Source organism: Mus pahari, chromosome 3, assembly GCF_900095145.1.
Source record: "Mus pahari chromosome 3, PAHARI_EIJ_v1.1, whole genome shotgun sequence".
Classification (NCBI taxonomy): domain Eukaryota; kingdom Metazoa; phylum Chordata; class Mammalia; order Rodentia; family Muridae; genus Mus; species Mus pahari.
In genome coordinates this window covers 102,184,618-102,205,416 of record NC_034592.1, presented here as the reverse complement: position 1 = coordinate 102,205,416, position 20,799 = coordinate 102,184,618, and the positions used below count along the sequence as shown (strand labels likewise).

At 50.4% G+C, this 20,799-nt stretch overlaps 1 protein-coding gene across 2 annotated transcripts; it reads right to left on the bottom strand.

The window, feature by feature from the left end:
• Window positions 1-4,757: 4,757 nt before the first annotated feature.
• Disp2 (dispatched RND transporter family member 2) lies at window positions 4,758-20,347 on the bottom strand. Of its 2 annotated transcripts, none has more exons than XM_021193827.1 (8): window positions 20,122-20,347; window positions 13,936-14,265; window positions 13,576-13,605; window positions 13,074-13,197; window positions 12,699-12,814; window positions 12,439-12,566; window positions 12,008-12,105; window positions 4,758-10,364 (listed from the first exon to the last, which is right to left on the bottom strand). In XM_021193827.1, the coding sequence occupies exons 2-8, from the start codon at window positions 14,247-14,249 to the stop codon at window positions 7,137-7,139; spliced, it is 4,038 nt and encodes a 1,345-aa protein (XP_021049486.1). In that variant the 5' UTR covers window positions 14,250-14,265; window positions 20,122-20,347; the 3' UTR covers window positions 4,758-7,136. The 2 variants fall into 2 exon arrangements, with proteins under 2 accessions (XP_021049486.1, XP_029392523.1); XM_029536663.1 differs by having other exon boundaries at window positions 4,772-10,364; window positions 20,137-20,312.
• Between the last annotated feature and the right edge of the window lie 452 nt (window positions 20,348-20,799).

Genomic DNA, 20,799 nt, shown 5'->3' with positions numbered 1-20,799 from the left:
GAGTCATCTTACCCATCCAAAGCCGAAGCAAGTTTTTTGTTGTTGTTTTCTTAAATCACTTACACGTATTTATATGTGGGAACGTGAGTATATGTGCCAGTGATGGTTAGGAAGAAAATGGACCCCATAGGCCCTCAGGAAATAGCCTTGTTGAAGTGGGTGTGGCCTTGTTGGAGGAAGTGTGTCACTGGGGGTGGGCTATGAGGTTTCAAAAGCTTAAGCCAGGCCAGGTGGCTCACTTGCCCTTCCTGCTGCCTGTCCATCCAGATGCAGAACTGGACTTACAGACAATTGTAATTCCTGCCATGATAATGAACTAAACCTCTGAACTGTAAGGCAGCCCAAGTTAAACATTTTCCTTCATAGGAGTTTCTGTGGTCACTGGGCAGTGGTGGCACACATCTTTAATATGTATATAATTATATATAAAATATATGTTCACATGTTTGGCTATTTTGGCCGCACCTTTGTCTGTGCGCTGCCTTTGTGTCTAGTACTTGGAGGCCAGAAGAGGGGGTCATATCTCCTGGAACTGGAATTGCAGATGGTGGTGAGCCTCGATATGGAACTGACTCTGGATGTGTCCTCTGGATGACCAGTAAATGTTCTTAACTTTTGAGCCATCTCTCCAGCTCCAGCACTGTGTGCTGCTAATCACATCTCTCTGGCTTCTCTGTAACTGTATTTTTATGTGTATATGTATGTGTATGTGTATGTGTATGTGTATGTGTATGTGTATGTGTATGTGTATGTGTATGTGTATGTGTAGGTAGGCACCATGTGTGAGCAGGAACCCTTAATGTTCACAAGAGGTGTCAGATCCCCTGGAACCCACCTTATAGACAATTGTGAGCTGCCTTGCTGGTGCTGAGAACTGAACCTGGGTTCTCTGGTAGCTGGTGCTCATAACCATGTGCACCATCTCTTTAGCCCCTGTCATCTTTTCCTCCTCCTCCTCTTCCTCCTCCTCATCCTCCTCTTCCTTCTTCTTTTAAGATTTATTTATTTATTTATTTATTTATTTATTATATATGAGTACACTGTAGCTGTCTTCAGACACACAAGAAGAGGGCATCAGATCTCATTAAAGATGGTTGTGAGCCACCATGTGGTTGCTGAGATTTGAACTCAGGACCTTTGGAAGAGCAGTCTGTGCTCTTAACCACTGAGCCATCTCTCCAGCCCCCAGCCCCCAGCCCTCAGCCCCTGTATTATTAAACAGAACTGCAGTAACAGCCACAGAGCTGCCACTTTGGGAGTTCTCACAGAAGTTCTTCTACACTTTGTTCCTTCATAATCTTGCTCCCAGAGGTCATTCACATGCAGCTCTTCTGTTGCTATGGTACAAAGTGGCTGCCAGAGCCAACTGAGTAAGAAGTTCTGTAAGAAAGCAGGCTGAGCAAGCCACGAGGAGCAAGCCAGTGAGCAGCACCTCTGCAGGACCTCTGTCTGCATGGCCTCTGCATCAGCTCCTGCCTCCAGGTTCCTGCCCTGCTTGAGTTCCGGTCCTCGCTGTTTGTGATGATGAACTTTTATATGGAACTGTGAGTGAATTAAAACCTTTCCTCCCCAGGTTGCATGTGGTCGTGGTGTTTTATCACAGCAACAGTAACCCTGACTAAGACAAAAGACGATGCTAAGTGAATTTCCCAGAAACCCAGGGTTCCTGCCTCCCAGGGAGTTCTCACGCCCCCAAAGAAGCGCAGCAGCTCTTTTTTGAAAGGCTGACATGTAATGTCCAAGAGGACATTGGGGGGTGAAGCCCTCATCATCTTAGGTAGGATGGAGGAAATCCAGGCTGAGGCAGAAACAGGAAAGTCAGAGATTTGATAGCTTGTGTGGGATGGGTGGGTTTTTTAAAAATAGATTTATTTTTATTATTTTTACTTATGTATATTTGTGTGTCTGTATGTGGGGTCTGCATGTAGGGCAGAGGCACCAGATTCCCCTAGAGCTAGAATTGCAGGCTGCTGTGAGCTTCCTAACATGCAGGGAACCAACCTTGGGACCACTTCAAAAGCAGTCTATGCTCTTAACCACTAAGCCATTTCTCGAGAGATGGTTTTTCAGACAGGTTTTCTCTAGGTAGGTTTTCCTGGCTGGCCTTGAACTCTTGTTTTTTGAGTCTCAGTGTGTGATGCACCCCCTTATTCGAACCCAGGTCTGGGATTATAGGCATCAGCCACCAAGCCCAGAGGACCCGAGTTTTCCTTGGGAAGAACAGGTTTCTTCTGTTCTCAGAAGCAGGGGTGGGAGGGACAGGCTGAGGAGAGAGCACCAGGTGTTGGAAGAAGATGGGAGAAACACTTTACAGTCATCTCAGATGACGGAAACGAGTAGTTAGATAGAACTTCTAGCTGGGCAGGGCTGAGGGTGCAGGTAAAGATGACAAGCTCAAACCTTCCTAGGCCTGCTCCAGTGTGTGACTTCTTGTTTGTTGTTTGCTTTAGAGATGCAGCCCAGGCCGAGACCATATTAGCCAAAGACGACACTGATGATCTCTGCTTCCACGTCCCCCATGCTAGGCAGGCGCTCCTCCAGCTGAATACATCCTTAGGCTCTATTGTTTTATTTTAGACACGGTCTCATGTAGCCCAGGCTAGCTCTAAAGTTGCCCATGTAGCTGAGGCTGCTCTTGAAAATTCCTGTCTGCCTGCTTCTACCTACCAAGTGCTGGGGTATAGACCTGTGTCACCTTGCTCAGCACCCAGATGGGTGTTAGTTAGTGCACTGTGGCTCTAAGTGCTCTGTAGAGAGAAATTATTTTGTGAATTTTGCAGAGCGCACTTGATGACTTTGATTGCTTTTTACAAGCTTCAACAGGATGCTCTTAAACCTCACAGGTCTACACACTGAATTCAACTGCCCCAAATATAAGGTAAGTAAGCAGAGATACAAATGCAAAACTTGCAATGCTTTAGATCTTCATTCCAGCATCAGGGTTAGAGGATGTGGTTGCCTATTAGTTTGACCTACTCTAGGCATGATGTTATATTCATGTTTTTTTCTCTCTCTCTTTTTAAAGATTTATTTATTTATTGTATGTAAGTACACTGTAGCTGTCTTCAGACACTCCAGAAGAGGGAGTCAGATCTTGTTAAGGATGGTTGTGAGCCACCATGTGGTTGCTGGGATTTGAACTCTGCACCTTTGGAAGAGCAGTCGGGGAGCTCTTACATGAAGAGCCATCTCACCAGCCCTGTTTTTCTCTCGTATTGATTGCTGTTCCATCTCTGATGACTGAGCCCAGGGCATTTGCACATGCTGGCAAGCTCTCCACCACTCGCCCAGTGACCTATGCCCTCAGCCCCAAGGTGACAGTCTAGGTTATCACTGGGTTTTCCCAGTCCCCTAGGCCTGGTGTCCTGGAGAGCAGATGTGGTTGAACCGTCAGCTGTTCTTACTCACCTGCTGCCCTGTAGAGCTGTGCAGCCATGACTTAGAAGAACAGGACCCAGAAATCCTTAAAAGGAAAGATTCTTAGGTGTACCTGAACCCCTGATGCCTTGTGAGAGAGGGATGACAGGAGAGGGGAGACCATGCTTGCAGATTCTTTGGGGGAGAGCTTTTTGAGGCTCGAGGCCGAGTATCCTGTAGCTGGCTTCAAACCAGCTCTAAGAGGATGTCCTTGAACTCTTGATCCTCTTGCCTCCTTTTCCAAAGTTCTGGGATCACGGGCATGCATGACCACGCCCAGCTGAAGGAGCAACTTTTCAGAGTCCATGAACTGTAGTCTTCCCACAACACACGGTGGAGAAGCCACGGTCAGCTGCTGAGAAGTTACTGTGCTCTCCTCTTGAGTTAAGGTAAAGTTTTGTGGAGCAGGGTGCTGGAGCTGGGCCGCGGTGTCTCCTGTACGCTAACCATGTGATGTACCACTAAGCTATACCCAACCTGAGACAGACTGCTTGTGCTAAGGAACTTAAGTCACTTTATCCTCTCTGTGACCCATCTTCCCAGCCCAGCTGTGTGATGGAGAAGCACACAGGACACGGTGTGTATAAGCCAGGATTCTGTTGAATAGCCACGAGCTGGAAAAGTGGAATGCTATTTGGGTACAGCTGGAAAAGTGGAATGCTATTTGGGTACAACCTGAGGAATGTCCCCCTACTTCCCACTCTTTAGGTTTAAATTAGGTACTAGTGGCTGCTTAGGCATCCAAAGATCAGCAGTTAACTGCTCTGTCTCTCTCTCTGTCTCTGTCTCTGTCTGTCTGTCTGTCTGTCTCTCTCTCTCTCTCTCTCTCTCCTTTTTAGACATGGCCTTGCTATATTGTCCAAGCTGTACTTGGTCTTCTGGGCTTAAGTGACCCTCCAGCTTCAGCCTCCCACATAGCTGACACTACAGGTACATGAATGGAGCCCACCTTGATCAGGAGACATTTATCAATTAGTTATCTGATAAGGAGTTGGCTTACACAGCCCTCTCTGTGGTCTTACCAGCCACACAGACCCAGAATACTTGGTGTGTGTGTGTGTAAACCACACCCAACCTGAACACATTAAAAAAGAAAAAAGAAAAGAAAGAAACAAAAACTCGAGGCTGGAGAGTTGGCTCAGTGGTTAAGAGCATGGACTACTCTTCCAGAGGTCCTGAGTTCAATTCCCAGCAATCACATGGTAGCTCACAACCATCTGTAATGAGATCTGATGCCCTCTTCTGGTGTGTCTGAAGATAGCTACAGTGTACTCATATACATAAATAAATCTAAAGATGTGTGCCACTATCCCTGGCCATGTCAAATATTAAAAAAAAAAACTCACCACACACATATTATTTTTCTTGTCATTATTACAACAACACGGTGTAAGGACTGACATAGCATCTACATCATATTAGGCATTATAAGTACTCTAGAGACGATTTGAAGTATATAGGAGAATATGCATCATTATATGCAAATACTACACCATTCTACACAAGGGACTTGAGCATCCTCAGATTTTGGTATGCTGGAGGGTGCGGGGTGTGCTGGAACCAGCTCTCCATGTATACTGAGGGAAACTGTCTTCTGTCTTTCCCACATTCTTATGTTCTCATCTGAGTTTCTGCTCCACTTGTCCTGGGCTATTTGGGGTGGGAGGTAGGTCTCAGTAACACAGGAACTCAACAAAATAAAGCAAAAGTTTCCTCTGGCTTGCTTCTAGCCTTGCCTTAGATTGTTTGGCACTGAAAAATTCCTTTCTGATACTCATATATAAAATGGGCTAGATTGGTGGCCTTCATGCCATGCTCTATGGATCTTCCAGGGACCTGGAGACCCCTGGAGATCTGCACTAGAAAGGGAAGCTGAGCTGGCAGCACTCCTAAACTCACATCCCTTGAAGCAGGAGTTTTAGACACAGGATCTCATTTAAAGAACGGTTCTTAGGGGACCTTTAGAGTTGGATAACCACGCTCCCTCCTGTTTGATATGCTTGATCTTCAGAAGCCCAGCTCAAACCACCCCTCTCCAAGAGATCTTCCCAGTCACCTCATGCTGGGCACCTGAGCTCGGCAGTAACCCTGTCCCACTAATGCCTGCTTCCTGGCAGAAGGCCAGCTCTCCCTTTCATGCCTCTCTCCCTTACAACTCCCCTTCCAATGCGGGTGCTCAGTAAACTTGCAGATGGCGCCTGGTGTTGTGAGCTGTGTCACATGAGTGCTTTGGGTGGAGAAAGCTAATGGCCCTGAAGCAGGCAGTCAGTCGGAGACAGGGAGTCATAGTGGCAGAATGAGTCAGGAGAACACTCTACCGCTGACCAGTGACACCGTCAACCAACCTTACTGGTCTTGAGTCTCCCTAGAATGCTAGGGAGGCCTAGTCTTTAGAAACTGGGGACCTGACCTAGAGAAACTTTAGGATCCTGGACAACCCCAGAGGAGTAACTTTGTGTTCTTGTCTTAACTGGATTCTGTTCACATTCTTCTGTCCCTTAGTACCTCTTCTGGCAAAGCCTGTCAGTACTCCTCAGCCATGGAAGAGGCACGCCCTTGAAGCCTAAGCTTCAGCTTGGCTGCCTGTGATCCGGTAGGCCCCATTGCTAGTGGGCATCTCAGAGAGCTTCAGAGCGGGGAAGCTCAGAGGAAATGAGGAACTCTCGGGCCTACTCAGACTACAACTCTTTCTGGAGGCGGGGGCCCAAAGGGGAGGGAAGGCTCACAAAGAGAGGCTCAAGCAAAGAGACCTAGTAAGTGCCAGAAGCCAAGGATCAAGACAGCCAGGGGCCCGGGGCCCTGAAGCACACAGTCAGGAGACAGGGAGCTATGGTGGCAGCATGAGGCAGGAGAGAATCCTGCTGCTACCCAGTGACATGACGTTGGGGAACCATCAATCATCTGTTCTTAGTGTCTTGACCAACTGCAGGCCACTCTGGAGTAACTTTGCAAAGGTCCAAAAAGACCGGCAGGTGTGGCAATGGTAAGGTGTAGCTACTGTTCACTAACAGGGGAACATTCTGGAGTCAGCTTCCCGTGGGGGAGTCTTGGAATTTAGGGATACTCCAAAGCCAACCTTCCTGTCTCCTGCTTCTCTCTCTTGTCAGCCGCCTCTGTCCTGCTTTTGGAGAGTATCTAGTCGAACTGGTGAGTGTGAGCAGAACAGGGCAGTGCAGGACAGAGGCCCGTGCTCACGTCCAGCCCAGAGAAGCTTCCCAGGAACTGAAGTATCCCGATTACAAGCCGATGAGAAGGGATGAGATTCAGTAGGCTGTGGAGGTTCTTAAAGGTTTTTCTAGTCGGTGAGGTAGGTACTCCAACTGAATCCCAAAGGTGGAGTACCTTAGCGTCACCGAACTTCTTGTCACCCGGGAGACAGCTGTTCAGCCTCCCCAATACCTGGAACTGCACATCTGGCCTCCCTCCTTTCCAGAGGAGGAGTCCTTGTTGGCACTGTAGGGACAGATGAGTCCTCAGTTGGTCACAGGGAGAGCCTGGTATTGCCTCGCAAGGCCCTCCCACTGAGTCCTCCAGATGTAGGGTAAGTAGCAAAGAGATCAATCAAGGCTAGAACATCTGGCAGGGTTTAGAATCCATAGTTGGAGGGTAAGACATCATGTCGATAGGGAGAAATGCCTTCAGGCTCTAGGCTAGTGTGGCATCTGCCTTATCTTCACCAACAGGGTTCTGGACCCTGGTCTGGCCTTCTTTGGCCTCTCTCAACTGCTGTAGCCAGAGGTGTAGGTGCTGGGCCTACGGAGCCAAACATCTGGAAGATCTGGCTGGCTGTTGGGAAGCATCACAGGGCTGATATCGCCTGGCCCTCCACGGCCCTTCCAGGATAAGCTGCTGTGGTGAGAATTGGGCAAGTTTGGGTCATAGATGGTCTCCTTCAGCGCCAGCCAGAGGGTGTCACGCTTCCCGTTCAGCTGGCCCCGCTCAAGTATGGGGTGTCCAGTGCCATTCATGACTTCTGGAGAGGTGCCCACAGAATCTGGCACACGGACACTGTGCTCAGAGGCACAGGTGTCATCTGAGACGCTGAGTCCCTCCAGGGTGCTGGCCGAGGAGCACAGACCATCGGGGAGGTCTTCCACTTTGGGCTTAGGGCAGTGGACAGGGCCTTCTGGCAGTGCCTGCAGGGGCTCAGTTTTCTGTCCCTGGGAATCTTGCCTGATCCAGGTTTGGGGGGTGGGGCCAGCCTGCTTATATGGAGAGGAGGTCTGCAGGGCTGGGCACTGGCTGAAGACTGTCTGGTGGTCCAGGAGCAGATCCCTTGGGGAGACAGGGGCTTGGGCATGCTGGAGGCAGCAGCTGCCATCATGTATCTGCAAGTCTTCAGAGAGTATGGAAGGCCGATGGGAAAGCTTGCTGGTGGCTGTGCTGGTGTCGAAGCTGGGACTCCGGCGCCGCGCCAGGGGTTGCAACTCATAGTGTTCGGAGAATCCTGGTGGCCCCGCTCGCCCCTTCTCATCAGGATCCTCAGTCCCTGCATCCCACGGCAGATGGGCGCAGGGCCAGAGGATCTGCCCACAGTTCTTCTCTGGCCCGAAGAAACAGCACAGGGACTGGAAGAAGAAGCTGGCAAAGCCACAGCCAAGGAACTTGACCATCATGACGATGATGCCCAGCTTCCGATAGAGCAGTATAGTGGAAGGCAGCATGATCACACCAGAGGCAAACAACACTCCAGTCGTCATCGCCGTGGCCCGGCTGATCTGACGTAAGGAGAAGGCCACACGGCTCAGGCGGTCCGGGTGTGGGCACAAGTGATAGGAGATGCAGTAGTTAATGGTTAAGTCTACAGAGAGGCCCACAGAGGCAGAGAGAAAGAGAGCTTCGGCAGTGTTGAGTTGCCACTCAAGAAGAACCAGCAAGCCCACCGTGAGCAGAACCGTGCCAGCCACCGCAGCCACAGAAAACAGGCTGAGGGGGACATTCCAGGTGCTCAGCAGCAGTGTGGCAAAGGCTAGTGCCAGGGCCAGACCAAGCACGACAGCTGGCTCTGTGCTTAGACTATGCTGCAAGCTGTACAGCTCCAAGTTGCTGGTGAACCAACCCTGGTTGAGGCCAGGAGGTGCCTTGCTCATCTCAGTTGACAGCCAGCGGCTGATTTCAGTGTAGAAGTGGTGGACTGGGCCGTATTCTGTACTGTAGGGTAAGTTGGTCTGGAACTTTAGAACTAGAGCTGCCAGGTTGCCATGAGTATCGAAGCGGAGTCCCAGGTCACGTGTGCCATCAGGACTTTGCTCCAGAGCCATCATCTTGAGACAGTGCAGGTAAAGCTGGGGGGCCCAGGGGAATTCTGATTGGCCGCAGCATAGATCGGGACCCAGGCGGCCACAGCTGGGGCTCTCCATCCACTGCTGCAGAGCTTCCACTAAACACAGCGTGGGCCAGCCCTCTGGCTGGTCTCCAAAGAAGCTCTGATTCTGGGCTCCGTGGCAGAGAGCCAGAAGCCACTCCTGGGCCTCGGGGCTGCTAGGCGAGAAGTCAGGATCGCTTACCACTGAGCTGTTGGTGCGAGGGTCCAGGGGATCACTAGTGACCACTGGCAGGATTCCCCACACCAGAACCACTGGCAAGTTGCCGCCCTCGTTTGGAGGCAGATCCTCGAACAGGAACTGCTGGCGGTACTCTGCGTCAAAGCGTTCAAAGGGATGGCTAGACCGGAAGAACTGGCCTCCAAGTGGCAATAGAATGGGCAGTTGCAGGCGAGGGCTGACGCCGCCGATGTAGGCGCCCCCTGCCGCCAACGCCGCGAACCAGCAGATCCAGATGTACCGAAACTTAATGACACCACAGGGCAGCAGGCGCTGGAACAGCAGGCGCGAGAGGATGGAAATAATCTTGCGAAAAATACGGATCCGTCTGTGCAACGCCAGCAACAGCCTCAGGGGGTCGCTGCCACCCCTCTGGCCGTGCGCTTGGGCCACACAGCCGTGAGCCAGGTAGCGCTCATGGAGCACCACGGTGGCGGGAAGCCAGAGCAGTGTGAGCCCCATGTGCACTAGTACTGCGGTGCCCATGAAAAGAGCAAAGCAACGCACTGCGGGCAGGCGGCTCAGGTAGCTGCCGTAGAAGGCTGCGCTGGTGGTGAGACCTGAGACCAGGAGCAGGTAGCCAAAATGGTGCATGGTACGGCCCACACGGTGTGGCATGCCCCCAGAAGGCACCTGGCCCCTGCTGAGGCGCCACATATCCAAGAAGATGAGCGTGTAATTGACACAGACGCCACTAAGCAGAAGGAGAGACGCTAGATTGACAAAGGGGAAGTAGGCCATGCGGAATGCCACATGGTAAAGAAAGTAGGCCACCATTAGGGAGCCCAGCACCCCTATAAGTGACATGAACGTGATGAAGAGTGAGCGCAGGTAGAGGGACATGCCAAAGAAGATGATAACCAGGGCTAGCAAGGGGTACATGGTGTCTTCAGCTAGGTAGTACTTCAGCAGTCTGGGCTTGAGGCCCAAGTCCATGCCACTGATGGATGTGTAGTTGTCGGAGACTTTAACTGGGTCACCTAGGCCGTCCAGGTAGATGTCTAGAAGAGAGGAGGTCTTTATAATGGGCAGGAAGAGCAGGGCGAACTTGAGGGAGGGCACCTGGTAATCCGCAGTCTGGGGACTCAGAAAGTCTCTGTCTAGAAGGTAGTGGAGGAATTCATAGACAACGTTGCTTCCGGTACACTTGGCGGGAACTTGGGCACAAAACGGGGGTTTGTCCTGCCCAGACCCCACACAAGCAGGCACCAGGACACCACGATGGTAGTAGGTGGCACAGAACCGTAGCAGGGCCAGTGTGCGGTCAGTATCAGCTTGGGTAGTGTCTTGGCAGGAGGAGCGGTTAGACAGCACGGCCAGATAGTTGCCCAGGGACCAGCTGGGGCAGCACTCATTGGCTGCTGATCGCTGGCACAGAGCCCCAAAGCTGATGTGAGAGCGAATCTGTAGGGGCACACAGGAGTGGGGGAGTGAAGCTCAGAGGGAAGTCCAGGGGCCCAGGTTACCTTAACCCTGTCTTGGGCCCTCTTGCCTCTTGTCCTGCTGAAGGGCAGAGAGCCAGTATTTTGACTACCCAAAAGAAATACTTTGTCTCAAAGCTATCTTTGCGCCTAGCTTAGCTTCTAGTAACTATGTCTTGGCTTTATCAAAGGCTAGCCTGGGGAAGTTCCCCCAGACCTTTCCCAGAGGCTTCCAGAAGGGCTCCTACAGCCCCTCCCTGCCAGCTTTGCAACTTCCTAAATCAGAAATGGGAATAGATGTGACAAGCCACATAGGGGGCAAGGTCAAGAGACGAGGAAGCGGGAAGCAAGCAGTAGAAGACATTCCAGGATCAGGGTCATGGAGAACTCCCAGCCCTTCTTTCCCTGACTTGCTGAAGGCCTCTTAAGGCCAGAACTTCCTCTTCCCACCTCCTTTCCTTTTCTTTTTTCTTTCTTCTTCTTCTTCTTTTTTGTTTGTTTGGTTGGTTGGTTGGTTGTTTCGAGACAGGGTTTCTCTGTATAGCCCCGGCTGTCCTGAAACTCACTTTGTAGACCAGGCTGGCCTTGAACTCAGGAATCCACCTGCCTCTGCCTCCCAAGTGCTGGGATTAAAGGCGTGCACCACCACGCTCAGCCCTCCTTTTCTTTTCAACCCTGCTGTTCCCATCACAACAGCTGGTGTGGTGCAAAGCTCCCACCTGGGAGTCAGATGCCCCACTCTGCTGCTAACCACACGCACATCCTTGGGGCCTAGTTGACAGTGATGCTGCTGCGATACACTTATCAAGTCATTCCTAGTGCCAACATTATGTCAGATTCTTCTAAATTCTATCTCATTTCATAGTCACTTTCCCTATAAAGGCCATACTATTACTGTCCCTACTTCATATTTACAGGGCTGAGGATGTAGCTCAGTAATAGAGTGTGTACTTAGTCCATACAAGTATCTAAGTTTGATCCCCAGCACTAAAAAACAAACCAAAGAAAACCAACCAAACAACCAAACAAAAACCCAACACACATGGGGCAGTGAGAGATGAAAGAGTTACATACCAAAGGAACCCTAGAGCTGGCCTTGAACTCAGGCATTGGAGGGCAGAACACATATTCTTAACTAGTGTCTTCTGATGCTCTGGACATTGTGGTGTGACACAAGGGACTGGGTGTATAGAGCTACAGAGCGGTTCGCGCACTGTTTTTAGCAGCAAACACTCCCATAGATGCCTCTGTATATGGTTCTCCATCAGCATAATTGAATTGGCACTGCTTGGGTTGACAAGGCTGCAGGCTTGAAGCCTAGAGTCTCAACTTCCCAGGGCCAGCTTCTCTTCACACACACTTGAGATCTCTTTTCAAACCTTCTGAAACTCCCTAGGCTCTGCTTGAGTTCTCTTTGCCATGGAAGGTTGGAACTTCTACAGTCAGCCTACTTTTCTTTGCCCTGGACCAACCCAGAACCTCCAGCAGAGTTGGAATAGTTTTCTAAGCAGGAAGAGCTCTCCCCAGTCTGCCTTGGCAGTCCTGGCTAAGCAGCATCCCACGGGGACTGGGTCCTTCGTGTCCACAGTTCCCACCCACACCCTGGCATGTCCCCAGCCAGCTCACCTGCTCCTGTTCTATGCGACACATGGAATGGATGGCTTGCAGGTTCCACAGGCTTCCCCCAGAGGTGGACACAAACACCAGCTTCGCATGGCTCTTCTCTGCAACACAACCCCCACACAGCTCAGCCTTTTGACCCCAGAACCTGGGCCCTCTAAAAAGAGAAGGTTCTCATTCTGGGCCACCTGAAGCCTTGATCCCCAGCAGTCGTTAGTCTATATACCCAATGCCTAGTCTTGCCTGCGTTCATTCTTGGCTGCACCTGACTGGAGCCCTTGAGACCGACTTCATTACTCCATCTTCCTTGGCCTTGGACATGGCTGGTGGCCATTTTCTTTTCCTATCTGCCTATTATTAACACTGGACCTGCTCGTCCTATGGGGTGTGGGTAGGGACCCCCCACTGAAGTCAGGACTGGCTACCATGCAGCTTACCAGGGCGGCCACAAAAGAAGTTCTCTTCTTCTTTGACTTCCACGGGCCCCACCATCCTCTTGGTCCGGACCACGCTTTCCTCGGCCCTGCCCCAGGCTGCAGGGCTCAGGGTGCTAAGGAGACTTGAGCTGAGGTAGAGAGAATTTTCCCAAGGTACTGTTCAGGATGGTGGACTCTCAAAAAATGGAAGGAGCACCAGCTGGCTCTCACATGTCTTTCCTCCCTTTGCTACTCTCAGTGGGAAGATGGGGACATGTTACCTGTTCATCTCAGGGTCTGGGGAAAGAGAAAGCAGATTCTTGGGGCCAGTGAGGGCCTGCATGGCTTTCCAAACTTCTAGCCGTCGGCCTATCTCTGTGTCTCGAGGCTCAAAACCCTGCAGAAAAAAGGGCAGAGAACAAGTGTGCAGGAGGGGTGGGGACAAAGGAAGACTATCCCCTTCTGCACCCTTCCCAGCCGTGTCCCTTTGGTCCCCTCCTCCCTGGATTGCAGACATATGATTTCTGTACCATCCCTATGTCTGGTGACCCAGACCTGACCAACACCACCTCACCCCCAAGATAGGTCAACTGTCTACCCCAGACTGAGCTGTAATGTTCAGTGTAGGGGTCTCGTTCCCTCCTGTGGCCTCTCACCAGTAAAGGCTCAGAAAAGTCAAGTGGCGGGCTTCCCAACAGCCCAGCTAGGGTACAGAGGAAGATGAAGGCCAGACACCCCAGGATCACAGCCACTGGCCAGTCAGCAATCATATGAGAATAGCTGGAAAAGAGGGAGAAAGCATGCATGAGTTGATGTTGGGTGTGGTGGTAAGGCTGGTGAGCTGGGGTAGCAGAGAAGAAGATTCATGGAGTGGGTGCCAGCCTAGCCACTCCTGGGAGCACGGAGGACTGACCACTCCTGGGAGCACGGAGGAGGACTAGCCACTCCTGGGAGCATGGGGGACTAGCCACTCCTGGGAGCATGGAGGACTAGCCACTCCTGGGAGCATGGGGGACTGACCACTCCTGGGAGCACGGAGGACTGGCCACTCCTGGGAGCACGGAGGAGGACTAGCCACTCCTGGGAGCATAGGGGACTAGCCACTCCTGGGAGCACGGAGGACTAGCCACTCCTGGGAGCACGGAGGACTGGCCCTACCTCTTCGGCATCCGGAAAGTGCGTTCCTGCCTGTGGAAGATAAGAAGAGACATTTACCATAGTCTTCTGGTGTGTGTGTGTGTGTTGGGGGTGGGGAGAAAGACTGAGCACATATTAGGTTGGGAAGGGCAGGGGTGCAAGACAGAGGACAAGGCATAGAGGAAGCCAGTACTAATTTTTAGAGTTGCCCACCCCCAAGTTCCAGTTTTTGTTTTGTTGTTTGTTTGTTTGTTTGTTCCTGCTCCATTCAAGCTGCCTCCTTCATCCAGGCAGGAGCCATCCAAGTCACTTACTAAGAAAGAAACCAGAGGCTTCAGTGTCTGCTGTACCTTTTAGTGGCCTTTCCAGCCCCCTCCTTACCTGACACTGACCACGTGGCGCTGCACAGAAGGTGGCTTCCAGATCCCATCATGCTGAGAGGTGTCTATGGAAGTGCTGAGGTTGGAGACATGGGCACATAGAGATGCTTGGTCTCCTAACCCTAGTAATGAACTTCCTTCTTGATAGTCTTGAGGTGCTCTCGGAAAGGCAAAATGACCAGCTGTTAACGGACTCGTCGGGTCTATAGCCTGGAGCGTGGACACTGTTGGTGGTGGTACCGGAGCACCGGTTGGGTCTTCAAGGGGACAGGTGTGGAGGGAGCAGCTTCTTTCTGGGCTTGCCTCGGGAGCCATGGCTTTGGTCTAGGACCTGGGGAGAAGGCAGGCAGGAAAGATAGGGGTAGCAGGTTATTTGCATCCCAGAATTGTTCAGTAAGTGAGACAAGGAGATGGGAGCCTACGGTTGGTGGTTTTTCCTTGTTCTTTTTTTAGTACTGCAGACAGATGAGGAGGGTGAGCGCTCAAGTCATGCATGCCAAGGTCCACACTCACCCAAACAGCATGCATTCTTAAAGCATAACTGGCAAACCTGCCGTATGTCAGACACTGCTTGATATTAAATGTATTTCTACATACATGGCCTTATTTACTGCCTACAAAACCAAGAAGGATTTTTCTTGCTTCACAGGTTTGAAAACAGATTCAATGAGAGGTAAAGATTAGAACAAAGTCCAAGGTCTTCTGAACTTGTAGACCGTGCACTTCCTATATAGTTGTCTGTTTATATATCCCCCACCCCATATAGCTCTGGTTTTCCTGAAAATCATTATGTAGATCCTATTGTCCTTGAACTCAGAGAGATCTGCCTGCCTCTGCCTTCCTTACAGGCGTGCACCAGCATGCTCAGCTTTTCTATACTCTTGACAGACACCCTTTGAGCATCTGCAAAGAGTCTCTCATTACTCTTTCTAAAGCAGTCACCGGAACCCTCTCTGTTCCATTGCCCTACTGCATTTTTCTTCGTGTATTTGCTGCAACTAGTTATCAGATTAGAGACACGCCCCACCTCTCGGGTGCACTGTGGAGGCTGGGAAGGCAGAAACTGATGCGTAGAAATGTTCATCTCTGCATCCGCAGTGCCTTGAACAGCTCACTGACACAGAAGGTAGCCAGGGATGTCCATTAAGTGAACAGTGTTAGACTGACTGGTAAGAGCAGCACTGTGATAAATAAGACTCACTACACTGCTCTGGGAATTCATGGAAGGTGGGAGATGTAGACAGCCCAACATCGATGTTGGCTTCTATAAGAAAGAAATTCAGATGGCCCAATTTTAGTGGGGGAAAGGGAAGCTGGAAAGTTCAGTAAACAGGGTTGCTGCTTTTTCAACAGTCCTGGCATGGATCATGAACGAAGCACAGGTTTGCTTTGTCAGGGTGTGCACAGTTCACAGAGGGAGCTGGAACCACCAAGGAATATGGCAAGAGGGATGGTCCCCAAATTAATCATCAAGACAACACTGTGTGCACGTCTAGTTCCACTCTTTAACTCCATGGGAAGGGAGAGCCTTACTCCTGGGGTAGGATTATCAGTCTTAAGACAGAAAAGAGTTGATCCTGGGGGTTCTCAGAGAAGTTCAGGGCCGAATTTGGCAAAGCCTCCTTTCCTTTATCTTGCTTGGCTTACCCAGCCCAGCAGAGTTTGCCTGACTCCCATGGGAGATTCAGGTCTATGCTACACTGACTCTGACATCCAGGCCTACCGGGTGCCCTGCCAGATGTGTCATGAGCCAGAACCCTGGCCACAGAGGCAGATGGACATTGCCTTTGGTGGCCGAATGGCTAAGTTCTTCCCAGAAACCATGACAAGAAGATGGAAATAATGGGTGGGCTCTGCCTGTTTCCCTCCCCCATCAGAAGAGTGGCCGTGTCAACAGTTTAAGACAGAACAAGCCTCACATTGAAGGTAAAGGAGGGTGACGGAGCTAGGCTCCAGGATCTCTCGTCTCCGGGCCCTCAGAGAAGGCAATGGTTGGAGCGGTCTCTTTTGAGCTCTCGGTTTTGGTATAGCACACGTGACATCCCTGAAGCAGAACTTGGCACGTGGGGGACACCTTTGCTTTCCTACTCTTTCCCAGGTTCAGGACCACAGGGAGCATGTTCTCTTAAGCAGTGTATTTTGCATGGGTAACATGACCCTTTTAGATACTCAGGTAATACCCCCATTTCATAATGTCTGCATTTGAAATCTGAGGTCATGAGTGAGATCATGGATATTTATTTGTACTAATTTAACATTTAGAAATATATTGATTTGACCAAAGACATTCTAAAGCAAGATCTAGGACAACTCCATAAAGCTGATGACCTAAGTAGCCAGGCGCTAAGCCCTTGGAGGCCAAAGAGAAACTGGATAAATGCCTGGGTCATGCGTATGCATGAGATCATTTGTTAGTTTATTCACTTATTGAGACAGGAGCTCACTGCGTAACCAAGGCTGGCCTTGAACTCATAGCTCTCCTGCCTCAGCCTCCTCAGTGTGCAGTGTACAGGTGCACACCACCATGCTGGGTGTTAACATTTACTAGAGTTTTTAAACCTATAGTTTTTCCTATTTTACTTGTCCATTTATTTATTTGTATATTCTATGTGCTCAATACAGTAGTAGCCCTTGCTGTCCTGTAACTCACTCTGTAGACCAGGCTGGCCTCGAACTCAGAAATCTGCCTGCCTCTGCCTCCCAAATGCTGGGATTAAAGGCATGTGCCACCACGCCTGGCTCGTGTCTTACCCTCTTGAAGAAGGCTTTCTACCTATAAGACCAATGAATTAATAAAAGGGGAAAACCATTTGCTTCCACCTGTGGGGCTTTCTCTTCCCTTTGAGGAACACAACACACATTTCAAATCAGTTAATATAGACACTGTGTCAGTCTCTGCTTTTTGCCTCTGAAGGTCTTTAACTTCATTTTTGCCTTCTCACCTCCCTGCCTGTCACATGACTCCCCTTCCCCCACCTTGCTCGGGTGCCTGCTTGCATATACTGGTTTAGATTATATCACGGTTCATAACCTTGCTCCTCTGCACTATGCCAGCCATTATATCATTATTTCAGGAGAGCCCGTGAGCCTCTAGCCTGGCTGCTGTAGAGCTTGGCCTTTGTTTCAATCTCCCCAGTTAGTTAGTTAGTTTGTTTAATTTTTAGCACTGTGCCTGACCTGGGTTGGGTCCCAATGTGACTGGCGTTAGCTCTGTCTCCCTCTTAGAAGGGAGCCTGCCTCCTAGAGCTTAAGACAGTCAGGTAGCCAGGGTAGAGGTGAGGGGCCTGTTCCAGCAGCCTATGACCTTAGAGCACTGAGCACAGGACTTATCCTAAGAACCAGACCCCAACTTGGAGGGTCAGTCTCATTTGTAATAGAAGTCAGCCACAGAGCATACTGCTGGAAAATGGAGTACTCTCTCTTTCCCAAACTCCTTCTGTTAAAGGGGATCTAGTCTCCATCATTGGTTTGCTTCCACTTAGGTCTCTATGGCTCCAGTTCCTTCCCACTAACCATTTCAGTTCCTCTATAGGGATCGAGGATCAACTGATCCTAAGCTTACCCTTCTTCACTCTGCAGGATGTTATATCAGTATAGAAAATCGGAAATTCTCTGGCCTGACTGTGGTAGGGTTGAACCTTTGTCTCAGTCTTCCCAAGGAAATGAGCCAGCTCTATAATTAGGATGAGTAACTTCCTGGGCTGCCTGTCTGCACCGGCCAAATGGGGGGGGGGGGGGGAGTAGGGGTGAGGTGGGTAGAAAGTGCTGAATCTGGCCCCAGGCACAGAGCCCCAGAGTTCCAGAAGGGGCAAATCTGTATGAAATAATCTTTCCCTGAACTCAGAGACTCATCTGGATGTCACTGTGATCCCACAGAGTGACCAGGACAGACGAGGGGAGCTGTTCATACCATTACGAAAGGGAATGGTCATTTTAAAAATACAGATAATTAACTATTCAAACATCTCTGAAGCCAATGACTTATAAAATACTGTAGAACTGAAGGTTGTGCCTGGAGTTCAGATACTTGGAGGCCAGCCTAGGCAAACAAGAGCTCTGTCTCTGTCTCTGTCTCTGTCTCTGTCTCTCCACCCCTTTTGCTTTTGATATATAGCCCAGGCTGGCCTCAAAGTCATGGAAATCCCTTTCTTAGCCTCCCAAACTGAGCCTGTATATCAGGATGGCCTTGAACTCTACACTTCTGCTTCCCAAGTGAGTTCTGGGGTTAATTTGCTACCACGCTTGAATTTTTTTAAGACACATACTCTCTCTGTAGGTTAGGTAAAGATGCAGAGGTGGGTTCTAGAGGAAGGGTCTTGGGAGGCCAAGGGAAGGGAGAAAGCAAGGTCTATGTAGTTTAGAGTAGCCTTGAACTTGTGATCTTCCTGATCCAGCCACCTGAGGGCTGGCATTACAATTGCATGTTACCTTGAGGGTGGAAATGAGGATGTAATAGAAAATGTTCTTTGTACACATAAGGCTCAGGTTTAATATCTAGAACTGGGAGGAAAGGACTGCAGTGTGTGTGTGTGTGTGTGTGTCTGTCTGTGTGTGTGTGTCTGTGTCTGTGTGATGTGAGTTTGTTGTGTAGTGTGTTTGTGTGTGTCTATGTGATAAGTTTGTGGTGTAGTATGTCTGTGCATGTATGTGTGTCTGTATGTGTGTAGTGTGTATAGTGTGTACTTTTTATGGTCTATCTCTAGGGTGGTGCTTAATTCAACAGGAGCATTTTTGTGTTTCTTCTCTTGAGTTGAACAAAATTGTTATGTCTGTGTAGTATCCATGGTCTCTGGGGAACTTCAGAGATCAGCAGAGGTTCCAGAGGACTGCTGGAAGAGAACAAGTAGTTCTCATGCCTGGGAGAAATGAGAACAGACAGGGCTGATCCTTGGCAAGATATGCCAGACAGCCAATGATACTGTAGCCCCTTGTACAGATGTTCCTGGTCCTGGGCCCTGCCCTGATTTGTCACTGTTCCCTCCCTCCTCTCCCCCCTTTTTTCTGCAGTGTTTGGGGATGGAGCCTAAGGCTTTGCCAATGCTAGAAAAAAATGCTTTATCACTGAGCTGCAACCCCCACCCCCAGCCCCAGCCCCAGCCCCACCTTCTTTTGGTCAGGTTGTGACTCCAAGCAGAATCCCTGGTCTGTGCTCTGGTCTGGAGAATGTACCCATACTGTGATTTGCCCTCTTGAATAAGATTTTATATCTTTCAGAGTAATAATTTAATAAAAGAGGGGAGAAAATATTTGCTTCCACCTGTGGGGCTTTCTCCTGCTTCTGAAAAACAGAATGCACATTTTAAATTAGATAATCTGAGATAATGTGTCTGCATCTGCTTTTTGCCTCTTAAAAATGCCTTTTATTTCAGTCCAGGCAGAAGAGAGATGAAGTATCATGTCTGAAGAGAGATTCTGGGGGCGGCAGAGTCAGGCAGGACACACAAATGGCGCCATATTGCTACCTGGCCAGACTGTTCCACCACACGTCTGATGAAGTCAGAAAAATGAAGGGCACCCAGATCTGGGAATGGGCACTCAGCGGGAAGGTGGTTTTTGCTCTCTTCCACCCCCTGGGAAGCTCCTTCAGCGGTCATGGCTTCAGTCTAGTTTTTGCCATACACAGAGGCTAAAGCCAGTGTGTACACAAGCAGGAGGCCATGCAGGGAAAGCAAACAACGATATGCTGGGCAGCCGAGTAACCGATGGCGGTGGGCAGCCGAGCAGCCGATGGCGGTGGGCAGCTGAGCAACCGATGGCAGTGGGCAGACAAGCAGTCAGCCCCTGGTGTAGATCCCAAATGTCGCCTTTCCTCCCTAGGACACCTGCTTTGACCAGCTTTATTTTCCCGTTGTACATGCACACCCCTTTGCTCACTGACATGCAGACCACCTTAGTTGCGGTCCTGAGGCCTTTTGCAAAGAAGCAGAGGCAAGGCCTCAGGGAATTGGGGGAGCTCTAGAGGCTAAGGAAATGGACATCTGCGGCCTTAGGGGAAAGAAGAGAACAGTGGGTGGGGCAGGTCCCCCAGGAGGTGAAAGCAACGAGAACTGGCATTATCGAGTGTCGATGAGAGAGGATGAACTGGCAAGGAAGATGAAGGTATACAAACGTATTTGCCTCGGGAAAAGGCTTTCAGAAGAGCTGGGGAATGGATGAGGTGATATGTGGCGGCGGCTATTTAGGATACCTGATGCAGGCTTACTGAGAAGATCTTCCAGCAGGATCTACGGAGGGGTTCTTCCTACTTGTTCCGGCAGCTGCCTTTTGGGGCTAATATATTCCCCTCAGGCCGCTGCTTGCGGTTCAGAAACTGGCAAAGAGAAGATCGCTGCAGCAGCTGGGGCTGCTACCACCGTCCATGCCCGTGGGCGGCGCCGCTGTCCGGGCTCTGGTGCTGAAGCAGCAGCAGCGGTGGGATTCTGCGCATGCGTCAGCTCCAGAAGCCAGTCGCTGGGCGGGGCCGAAGAGAAATCCGCCAATGGACAGAGGGCAGGAAGGAGAGGGGGGAGACAGGGACACAAGCTGCTGCAGAGCCGCAGCATGGGGGGCTGGGGGTTCGTTGTCACGAAGGTTGTAGGCTGCAGTACAGGCCTCTCTACCCTGGCCAGGTCTCATCATTGCCTTTAGTAATATGGCCAAACCGTCCCTCCTGGACGCCTTGTACTTTTTACAAGAAACTAAAAAAGAACAACCCGGGTAAAATCCTCCCAACTTGAACCGCAGGCTTCCGCGCTTGGAAGCGCAGGGAAGCAGAGAGGTTGGGTCTCCTGAATACCCTTATTTCTCTAGGCTTCTCTCAGTGTTCTGTCCTCCTGAGGGGGAGCTGGGTAACTGCTCGAGTTGGGTCACTCTTCCCATTTTGGAC